This window comes from Leuciscus leuciscus (assembly GCF_965113295.1).
Source record: "Leuciscus leuciscus genome assembly, chromosome: 6".
NCBI lineage: Eukaryota > Metazoa > Chordata > Actinopteri > Cypriniformes > Leuciscidae > Leuciscus > Leuciscus leuciscus.
Genome location: NC_138730.1, coordinates 23,401,637 through 23,413,107, shown reverse-complemented (window position 1 = coordinate 23,413,107; position 11,471 = coordinate 23,401,637). Strand labels below are relative to the sequence as shown.

The window sequence follows — 11,471 nt, the reverse complement described above, 5'->3', positions numbered from 1 at the left end:
TATTAAGTTCCAGGTTTGTACTATTGACTGTTTTACTCTGAATCTATTTCTACATGCGTATACTGTAATGGAAACTTGATTTATGCGCCGGTGCTTCATTTAGGTAAATCATTCAGTCTTGTTGCTGATGATTGGCAAAGATACCTGCCTCCCACCTCTGGGCCAGGGCACTTTTTCGTCTGACTCGAGGGAAAGGAGCTTCAGGGAACTAAAGGAGAAAACTTCACCTGTAAAACTGCATGCAGTTTCCAGTTTCAAGGTGAAATGGGCACAGATCAATGAGATGTCAGAGATGTGTAACAGATGAAAAACAGTTGCTTTGCAATGGAATTCAGAACACTTATATATGATTCATGAGAGGACAAACAGAGAAATATGTACAGTTTAAAATCTGCAACTTTGAATCTGCATGCCTAAACTGAATGTACCTTGTGGTCGCAGGACAAAGCGAAGCGATCCATTTTGCGCATCTTTGATGGAGATGATGGTGAAGACTTGGATTTTGCTGGTACCTCTCCTGTAAAGTGTCCAAATAAAAGAACGACGTTTGCTTAACTACATCTTTGTATAATAACATCAATGAAGTAAATACTTTACTAGTTGCAAAATGTGCTACCTGGTCTCTCATAAGTGAAATTCTGCAGTTGGCTGGGGGACACGAGGACTGTGTCATATCTCTCCTTTACATATAGTTGTGCTCTCTGCCTCCTAAGCTCCTCTTCTCTTTGCTTCACCAACTTGATCTCCTGATCCACCAGAGACTGGGTGCTGTGAGAGCGCAGTTTGAAGAAGGGATTGTTCTGAAACGTGCTCTCTTGTGTCTCTTGACATGCAGTGCTCAGGCAGAATTCTGAGGCACTTCGAATTATGAGATTTGATGTCTCCAGGATTATCACGTTGTTCATGTCTGGCCATTCATGGAAACTGCTGGTCCCTGGAGAGAGAAGCCCACCATTCCCTCGATTCCGTGGACTTGTGGGGTACAAATCCGGCTCGAGTATAATGACATTGCTGGCGGTCATTTCATGGTATGTGGGATTTCTTCCAGAAGATGCAGTGACGGACAGAGTTGGAGTTCTTGCACTAGGGGACCTCTGAGACCTGCATCTGTCCTCCGGTGTGTCAAACATCCGTCCTTTCTCCCCAGGCTCTGATCTGCTGTGGTGAAGAACACTAGGCCTGGGTTGAACTTGTGTAGCGTCACCAGCAGACATCTTTGCCATTGCCCTCTCTCGTCTGAAATTCTCCTCTCGCTCGAGAGCTTCACGGATCTCCCGCTCCACTGGAGTCTCTGGCTCATCGTAAGGTGACCTGTAGCTTGTGTCATCCAGACCAGAATCCTCTGAACAAGGGCTGAATTGAGTGTACTGGTTCTCCCCCAGACCAAGACTCTCAATGTCAGGGTCTCTTCTAGGGCGATCAATGTTGCGGACAGGTGTATACATTAAGCTGTGCCCACCCTGGCAAGATCCCTGCTTCATCACTGGCCGGTGCACCAGACCCTTGGTTTGCTCTTCCATCTTCTGCCATTGCTTGCGAGCCACCCTGAAATCCAGATGCTCTGTGCTGACATTCTCGCTCTTTATTTCCTGAACCACGCAGAAGTCCTGCGGCAACTTCTTGTCGAGCTCTGAAGTTGAACAAGACAGGCGCTGCAGGTTGTGCTTTGAGGTTTTCCCAAGCTCATCTTCGTCCTCTGCAATCTTTGTTAAGCTGCAGTAATGGACAGAGGAGTCCAAAGAAATATCTTGCAGCTCACATTCGGTGGGACACTCTGGTTGTTCTAGAATCTCAGTTTCATTAAGGTTCAAAGCTAGGGCTTCATCTTCAGGTTCAGCATTGCTATCAATCACTTCAACTTCTTCCTGCCTTGCTTGGTCTTCCGGGTTTACCTCTGCTTCATCCATACCCAAGAGATCACCGTTCTCTTCAATCTCCTCTTTGTTGACAGCTGGTGGAACTAAAGATCTCCATGGCTCCTCAGCATCACTGTCTGATGAAATGATGGCCATTTCCACAAGCAGACAGTCACTCAGGTCATCTCGATCCATATCTGGGCAAGTTTCAGTCTGGACTTCAGAAATCACCAGCTCGTTCATATGCTTCTCCAGCACAGATTCTTCTTCTGCATCCACCCTCTCTTCAGGTTCATTGTGCTCCTCCTCTTGGGCATCATCAGAATTGTTGATTTCCATTTCCTCTTCTGGTTGGTCATTCGTGTGAGGGTCTTCATGAGAATCAGAGGTCAAAGATTCTCTACCATTCGGCTGTTCTTGTTTGTTGACCATAACGCTATCTTGAGATTCTTTGCTCCCATCAGATTCACCTGAGCTATCACTTGCATTGGTTATGCCTTTGTCGTCTTGCCCATCAAGGTCTTCGTGGGGGTTGCTCTTTCTGGTATCCAGGCACTCTGACAAATATGTGTCAAAACATTCATTTACCTCCTCAGTAAATTGGCATGTCTGGCCCTCTGTACACCCAGGATCCATTTTACAGTCTGTAAGATCAGCCATTTCTGAAAGCTGGCTGGTCTCCATGGTGACTGTTTCAGAGAGGTATTTCTGCTCTTTTTGTTGCTGATTTACAGAGGTGCTTTTGCCTTCATTTAGTTCACTTCCATATGACCTTCCCACACCAGCTGTGGCTCTCTAAGAAAGTTACATTGAAACAGATCTGTTTAGAATTAAAGGAACCAAGCTTAGAAAGACTCAAAACATGACAAACGCTAACATTTTTTTTCAGTCTTGGTCCTTGAAAAGTCTCAGATCCAGTGAACATAGACAACCAGCCTTGTGCTGTTTTCTGCAGAATTGCACAGTGGCACTTTAGTTTCATCAAGCTATTCTGGCATCCATGCTGTGAGGAGTGGGTGGACCTCTTTGATATGCCAAATATCCATGAGAAGTGGTTTCTAACAACGCAGGCAATTGCAAAGTGGGCTGAAAATCTACATTAAAGGATGTTTTAGTAGCCTAAAAGAAAATATGTGACCTCTGCTTTAATTTTAAGTATGTCATTTTAAATAAACTCGGGTTAGCCAATGAGTTCATTCAAGTTGTGATCACAAAACCCTCTAAGCTTAAATAAAGAGAATGCTAACACTACTGAAAAAGTACACTACTTTCTTGAAAGTACTACAAATCCAAAAGCTAATTGGACGACTGTACTCAGTTACAATCTACAATAATTCATATTTCCTTAAAATGTATCACTTAATCATTTATAATTTCCCTTCTTTGTGCTGGTTCAGTGCTCACACTCATGAAACATAAACTGAGAGGAGCTTACATTACGTGGATGATCAAAATGCCATTTTATTTAATACTGTCATAATCATAATTTATTTGCAAGATACGACTTCAGAGGGTCTGTTCTGTTTTTTTCCCGAAAAGTAGTGGTTGCCTGGCAACATGCTCCATCTGAGGAGGCTGTCTTGTTTATTATACAGTAAGAGCCATGTATAAGCAACTCACTTGTCAGAGACAACCTTATCAAAGTGCCATGATGCAGTTGGTTTATTAGAGCTATCAGCCTGAGTTTATCCAGTAAGAGAGACAGAGAAACAAATCTATTGCTCATATCGAGCGGATATGATGTTATTTTATGCATGCCTGCTGGTGCTGTGACCACCATTAACCCCTGTCTGTTTTGGAAAATAGATTTCTGATGTCTGAACATCGCATCCACTTTGCCAGAGGTGGAATTCTGCAGATAGCAAAATTATGTCATCAGTTATTAATTATCCAATAAGTGTGACTGTTGCATTAAAGGGAAAGATCCCCCCAAAATTAAGATGTGTTAGGGACTAACACCCTCTGTCACCATTTACTTTCATTGCATCTTGTTTCCATCTAATGAAAGTGAATGGTGACTGATCTCATTTTGTTTTCCAAAGAACGTATATGGATTTGCTATTTGTGGTGAAGGTGATTTTTTCCCTTTAAGTCAAACTTCTCTTTGGCAAATGGTATATTCTACTCTATCACTGCAGTGTTGACACTACAAGCAGATAAGGAATTTATACCGATCAGTCATAGAGATTTCGGATATAGACAGCATCATCATAACTCTTTTTAAATACACTGGACACTCTTACAAGCACGACGGTACAAATGCAGCACACATAATTCCTGCATCACTCGCTCGTCGTGCCTTGCGCATGCAGATGTTCACCAAAGCATACGGATGCAACAGATGCACAAAGCTTCAGTATTTTGATACCTACCAGCAGCTTTAAAAAGAGGAGCCAAACGGATATCATCTCCAATCTACCGCAATACGCACATGCCTGAATAATTTGCACTGATAACGCGAGTAACCAAATGGCGACGCGTCGCGAGTAATTCATATGGTTGAACTCGATGAGGGAAAATATAGCTCGCGACAAATTCCTGTTCAGACCTATCGATCCGTCAGCAATTGTCAAATGTGAAATAGAGCAGATAAAGATATTGACAGAAACGACAGCAACTGAATGCACGAGCCCCGCAGCTCTGCTTGCACTGAAACGGAGCCGCTCTGTCCCTCTGGCGCCCACACTTTCTCAACCAACTATTGAACGCTTGGTTTTGCCCACGCGATTTTTGAACATGCAGTCCATATTCTAAGCAAGGTCATTCTTGGACTCTTCTTTTATACATGGGTAGGATGGGGACCCATATATAAAAGAATATATGAAGAGAGTTCAGATGCAAAAGCCTCTAAGTGCCATCTGAAATTTTCTTATAGAATGACAATTTTTATCAAGCTCGTAGGCTATAGCCTATTTAAGTTCAGTAATTTCACTTAAATGGCAATGAAAATGACCTATTAATTGTCATTTAAGTGAAATTACTGAACTTCAACATACGAGCTTGATAAAAATGATCATTCTATAAGAAAATTTCAGATGGCACTTTTGCATCTGAACTCTTCATTATATTCTTTTATATATTCCCCTCCCCCAACAACAATGTGGATTTACTTTTAAACTGTAACATATTTAGATAACTTTAGCATGTGCAAGATGATGATGCATCAGTCAATGTTATTATTGGAAATAAATAGAAACATTTGCTTATTTAGTTGTTATAGCACAAAAAGTAAAATATTAAAAAAGGGATAAGATGGCCCCTACTGAGGTAAGTTGACCCCCTCCCCACCTGGGGTAAGAAGCCCCAGGATACACTTTTGCAGAATGTATAAATAACTTTTTATATAATTCTTATTAATATTTATATATTGTTTTGTAAAGTGTCATTAATGTAAATACTAAATCAACTATTGTATTTAAAATTTTATTCTGACAATTTGGTTGATAATAATTGAATAACCATGACACAGCAGAATCCCAGTAAAAAAGATTTATCTGAAAGGTAAAATTATTCTATGACGATTATATTCTGTTATGTTGCCTGTTTAGTTTGACCTAATTTCCCATGCTCCCGCTCCTTATTGGTTGTTATAGTTATTGAGTTGAGTTAGTTCCCTGTCCTGTATTGTTTGTGTTTGTTGTGTGCTCCTGTTGTTCTCTCAGTATTTAAATAAATAGTGTTTTGATTTACTCCTGGTTTGTTCCTTTACAACCCGTGACACATACAGGCATTTTATATTTTATATATTAATTGAAGATGATAGCAACACTAGGAATGCATATTTAATGATTCCACTGAACTTACCTATAGGTTTTAAGCAAAGATGTCTGATATGTACATCTAATTTATGGAAATACTGAATAATAGCACCATTAATTACAATAATTAGTCAATTTTAAAATAATAACACTAGTAACAACTTGGCACCAATTCTGGGGGAGGGGGATCATCATACCACAAGGGTCTAATTTTATATTTTATAATCCAAAATAAAAACTATAACTTTTGCTCAAATGTATCATACAAAATGATGTGTCCACTAATTTCTCATTAACAAATAGACACAAAAAACTCAACATAATAGTTTCCAGAGATTTAGAATCAGTTAACCTCAAAACTGTTTAGACTGACTAAATCTCACAAATGTTGATATTCTATATTTATTATCTATAAAACTCATCCTCTCATCCTCCACTTAGACTCTAAGCCAAACCAATCCTCATGTATCATTATGTTTTTCCAGGACTAACCCAGAATTCAGTATTACTCAACTGCCACATCTGTTCTATTGTAATAATGTCACGTATAATGCAAACTCTATTCATTGTGTAATTCCACACTCTCTAACTTTATATCCAAATATTTACATGTCTTTTTGTAAAACAACAATTCCAGTGACTTGATTATAATTGGCGTAGGTTAAAGTGATAATGTTTTGACAATGCATTTAATTTTGTGCAAACTAATCATGGTTTTTAGACCATATTTACAACACCCATTTTGGGTGATCTGATTGCAAATTGACAAATGTAAAGATCCAATGCATCTTGTATAAACCGAGATTACCTTTGGATGTGGAAGGGAATGAGGCAAAGCTTTTTTTTTCCTTCAGAATAAGCTATTCAAATCTGCTTGCAGAGCATCATAGTAAAAATAACAAAAGTAAGTTTGTTCGAGGATATTCTGTCTGTTTGCTGCCTGTGTTGGTAGCTCAGTCTCTGCATGTTTTCCCCCATCTTTTCTGTTTTTGCTTCCAACCCACACAATTGACGGAAAAGCAGCATGAGTACGCTCCAGCAAATTGCAAATGTAACAACAAAAAAGGCATCATCTCTCTCTCCTCCGTCTTTTCTACTTAAGACCTTCCCACTACAATGCATAAATCTGCCAAAACTCCAAAGTGTACATCTGAGCCTTTTTTAAACTCTGTTGAAGATGCATAAAAAATGTTTCTCACCAGACGCAGGTGCACAATGACTCTCCCCATCCAGACCGATGTCTTACACTACAGTAATGTGAATTCCATATCAATACAAAAGTTTGAAATGTGAATACTTACTGTCATGGAGCTTTGAGGTCGGCTGGTTTAACAGTGAAGGTCTCGTTTCTTCCTTTGAGTGCATGTATGTGTGTGTTAGTGTGTATGAATGTGTTTGACAGAAGCCACAGCTGTGATTGAATGCGTGGGAATCAACCAATGGCAGCACAGTAACTCCACTGATAGACATGACAAGCTCAAACACACACAGACACGTACTGTATAGAGAAAGGAGAATATAACTAAAAATGCATGCACACAATCCTCAATGCTCTGGGAAAAAAAGCTCACACCAGACGACTGTTATCAGACAGTTTCGCCGGTGAACAGAATTAAATACAGAGGCTCAATGTATTAAAGGATCAGCTTTAATCTGATTTAGGATTTTATTATTTATTTATTTTTGCTCTACCATCACTTTTGCAAAACTACAGGGGGACCAAAAACAACATTATAAGGTGTTTATGCATCAAAAATATTTGTCAGATAGGCTATTTCATAAAAGGGACAGTTAATCTATCATAATTTACTCACCCTCATGTTATTACAATAACCCTGTATGACTCTGTGAAACACAAAAGTATATTTAGATATTTAGCAGATTGTCCAATCTGCTCTTTTCCATAATGAGAATGGATAATGAGTGTCCCCATTCACTTTCACTATGACAAAAATATCAGAAATGTCAAATATTTAATTAACATTGAAAGATATCTTAAAAAAAAGAAAATAAATTATCAGCTTAGAATATCAGAAGAGAGAAAGTTTTATAAAATGAGGTTGAAAAACTGTTGACAGATTTAACATTTTTGAGTGAGCTATGCCTTTAATTATTTTTTTATTTTTTTGATAAAGGTAACATGGACATCTAATGAAAAAAAAAAAATAAAATCCCCACAAAAACACAACAGAAAGATTCATTCATTAGCACAGATAATAAAGCTGTCCCAAACAGCTGTCAGCCACATACACACACACATCATGAGGTTTGACTGTCATTCTGGGGTTTTCTCAACAAGGAGAACACATCTGAAAGGAAGCTTCAGACGGTGACATATCATATGACAACAATATCTTCCCTTTTCGACGTTTCAAACAGTCAGTGTCAATTACAGCAGATATCTGTGTGTGTTGTATTTCTTTGAAGCACCATTATGAATAAAAGAAACTGACAGAGGCACAAAATGTTAAACGGTTTAGTTATAGAATATTTTTCCTGAAAAGTGTTAATATTACATCCTCCTTTCACTTTCAGAAGTCTCCGCCGAGATGTTGATCTACGTTTCTTGTCTTCCTGGCCACTTCGGACAATCGTACAAGATTCTCAGAGTGATGTCAGGCACTATGCGGTTTGACCCAGTTTCTCCATCTGGATCTGTAATGCTGTTGGGAGCATGAGAGAAAAGACATTGATTTAGCTGCTCAGTTCAATCCTCCCAACCAAATAGAAGTTAATGGACAGCTGATGCACACCAGTAGCTTCCCTCTGAGACACATCAGCAGTGCTCCTCCTCCTCACTGACTCATCTTTTGTGCAAGGGCAGTTTAAGTAAAAGGGTAATCTTAATAACTCAAGCTATAAAGACATTTGTCCTCATGAAACAATCTATCCCCATTTATATAATCCCCAAGATTGATTATATAAGAGTGTTTTAAGCACACCAGCCAGCCTTCTTAAAAGCCTCTTAAGGTTGGAAGACATGCACAGCAAATTATCTGCCCACCACTGGAGCACTCCGAGTGTGCGTGTTTCTGAAGAAGATTGACAGGGCTGGATTGCGTATTCTGCAATGAAGAGATGACAGAGAGGGGGCCATGTGTGGGAGTGTCCCCTATTTTTTTTAGATAAAGCATACTGTTAAACGACATAATTTATATTGAGTCTAGCAGCAAAATATTGCCATAATGGCTTTAAGTTAGTGTAGCCTCAAAAGTTGTGTGTCAATTATCTTTTCATGCAACATCTGTGTAGGTGGATGCTGTCGTAATCAGTTTGTTTTTCTGCATTAAATGAATATTCTAACATTTACTTTAGCTCCTTTAGTGTTCCATGAAAAAACAACTATGGATTAATTACAAAGCTGCTATTGTTTACTTAAACTAAAACTATTAAAAATAGTTTTTGTTAAAGCTGAAATAAAATATTAATATGAAATGAAAACCGTAAAAACAAAGTTGTCTTGACAAACAAACAAAATAAGTCTGTTGAAGTACTAAAATTAGTAAAAGATTATCTTCAAAAATAAATTGAAGCTAAATATAAAAAAAAACTCAAGACAAACACACATAACAGAATTACAAAAAAAAAATCTAATTCAAAATATTAATAAATAATATAATAGCATTTAAATAAAAAATAAAAACTATTAATTAGCATTTTGTGTGAACTATCTCTTTAAATAGAACATATTGGGATATTAAAAAGACAAAAAAACAAACAAAACAAGACTCATTCAATCAGTTTTATTACAAAGATTAATCTCTCACTCTTTTCACACTCTCATACACTCAATGTCAAAGCAAAATAAAGGATGCATGACAGAAAAGAAACACAATCCATGAAAGCAAGCATGACTGTTCATGTCACAGCAGATGGCATGCTCTCATGCTTATTATTGCAAGTGGCAAATGCACAGGGAGGAAATTATAAGCAAAATATGAAAAAAGAAATATAGCATAGAAAGTTTGGCAGGTGAAAACAAAGGAGAGTTATTGCATATTTCACGTATTATTTTGAAAGAGAAGTGCATTTCTGCCCTTTCACCATTAGAGGGAGGTAAAGCTCTAAATCAGGGGTCTTTTTTTCAAGGAGCCCTTGGTGGACACATTTTGCATAAAATTTAATTGAGGTATTTTAAGTTTGACCATTAACAACATGTATACTGTATAGGCCCTTATGAATGCATTTACATACTTAAGTTTACATTACGAATTCATTAAAATGATCAGAATCACATATTAAGTGTATTAGGTGAAATTAAAACGTAAATGATTTCATAAATCATACATCTTAATATGGGAGGTACAATGACATACACTTCCGTTCAAAAGTTTGGCGTCAAAGATATTCTGTATTTATTTATTTTTTTAAATGAATGATTTTATTCAGCAAATATGCATCTACTTGATCAAAAGCGACAGTAAAGACTTATTTTTTTCAACAAAAAAAATCTATTTCAAATAAATGCTGTTCTTTTGCACTTTCTATTCATTAGAGAAGAAAGTGTATCACAGTTTCCACAAAATTGTTAAGCAGCACAACTGTTCCCTTTCGAGGGAATGAGACACTGTGTCATAACGTTGATGCTAGGGCTGCGCAATTAATCGCAATGAAACCACATGCGATTTGGCAAAGGCTGCAATTATTTTATGCACAGCTTGTCAGTGCAGCACAGCTGATCAGTAGTAAATGCTACTCCATCTGAAAACCAGAGGGCGCTCTAACGCAGACACGCCAAATATGCCCCGTTGGAGAAGTGATAACGCACATTATTCCAGGAAATCCCTATCGGGCATCATACTATCTGCAGCTGAATGAACAGAAGATTGATTAAACATGACTAATAAACACAACTGCCTTATTCTGTGTAAGAAGCCACATCATCTCACAGAGATGCAGCCCTAGTTGATGCTATGCGAACGCCCCCCAGGAAGGACCGGTGTCTGAAGCAGGTGTGGAAGCATGGCAATTGATTGGCAGATTGCAGCCCTATGACATCACATGGAGCGCCCGTGAGTATAAAAAATTGCCTGCCTTAGACGTCATCAGCTCTTTGACTTCAGGATCCGCTTGTTTAAGTGTGTGTGTGTGTGTGTGTGAAGATATTGCCTGTAAATGTAAGCTTTAGAGCAGAGTGAGTGCTGTCAGCTCTTGGGGCTGTATGCAGGCACTGCAATAAGTCATGGTGGGGAAGCTCTGCTCTCGCATGATCTTGTTCTTGAGGGATCAGAATCGAGCGTCTGCACATCACATTTTAGACCCAGCGTTTGCAGAGGCACCGCGGTGGTTCTGATCACGGGGACCGCGGATATAAACTGGTGGATGAGTTTGACAGGGGAGTTTTCCCTTTTTATGCTTTCCTATTTAGATCCATTGACATCACCAGTTGTTGTCTCCCCAGTGTGTATTTAGTAGGGGTGTAACGGTTCACCAAAATTCACGGTTCGGTTCGATACGATACACTTGTGTCACGGTTCGGTACGGTTCGGTTCGGTACGTTTTCCATAGGCTACAGCAAAAATAAATAAATGCCAGAGAAATGTCCTTGAATTAATAATTTTTAAAAAAATTATTATTTTATTTAATAAAACTAACATCATAAAGTATGATTTTTTAATATATTTTTTTTGTTGCTTTTTTTACTGAGCAATAATGGAGCTATACTTGACTCTTCTTATGAGCATATAAAACAAAACAGCTCCTTGGACAAAATGAAATGTAATATTGTAGTAGTAGGCTAGTTATAAACAAAGGTTTATTTTAGTTCAGATTAACATTTGAGGGCAGCAATTGTATTCATAATGTCAAAATAAAACAGACGTAATGTTACTTGAAAGCATTATAGCCCACTATTCCT

General features: G+C 38.3%; 2 protein-coding genes across 4 annotated transcripts in view; both read right to left on the bottom strand.

Annotated features, from left to right (window-relative positions):
• Positions 1–69: 69 nt before the first annotated feature.
• Positions 70–6,996, bottom strand: LOC309500934 (uncharacterized protein). Of its 3 annotated transcripts, none has more exons than XM_082172766.1 (4): positions 6,916–6,996; positions 617–2,651; positions 429–517; positions 70–208 (listed from the first exon to the last, which is right to left on the bottom strand). In XM_082172766.1, the coding sequence occupies exons 1-4, from the start codon at positions 6,919–6,921 to the stop codon at positions 113–115; spliced, it is 2,226 nt and encodes a 741-aa protein (XP_082028892.1). In that variant the 5' UTR covers positions 6,922–6,996; the 3' UTR covers positions 70–112. The 3 variants fall into 3 exon arrangements, with proteins under 3 accessions (XP_082028892.1, XP_082028890.1, XP_082028891.1); XM_082172764.1 differs by lacking the exon at positions 6,916–6,996 and adding an exon at positions 4,229–4,529; XM_082172765.1 differs by lacking the exon at positions 6,916–6,996 and adding an exon at positions 4,229–4,529 and having other exon boundaries at positions 114–235.
• A 266-nt stretch (positions 6,997–7,262) lies between these two features.
• palmda (palmdelphin a) overlaps positions 7,263–11,471 on the bottom strand; it is a 29,903-nt gene continuing 25,694 nt past the window's right edge. The window contains exon 11 of the mRNA XM_082172199.1: positions 7,263–8,277. Within this exon, the coding sequence (XP_082028325.1) occupies positions 8,237–8,277 (41 nt within the window). The 3' untranslated portion in view covers positions 7,263–8,236. The remainder of the gene's footprint in view (positions 8,278–11,471) is intronic.

What these genes read in the sequence shown, in the direction of transcription:
- LOC309500934 (XM_082172764.1), bottom strand. Translation starts at nt 4,351, where the DNA reads ATGAATTACTCGCGACGCGTCGCCATTTGGTTACTCGCGTTATCAGTG. An exon ending in TTTCACTTATGAGAGACCAG is followed by an intron (nt 518 to 616) that starts GTAGCACATTTT and finishes GACACTTTACAG; the next exon opens with GAGAGGTACCAGCAAAATCC. An exon ending in CTTTGTCCTGCGACCACAAG is followed by an intron (nt 209 to 428) that starts GTACATTCAGTT and finishes TTTCTCCTTTAG; the next exon opens with TTCCCTGAAGCTCCTTTCCC.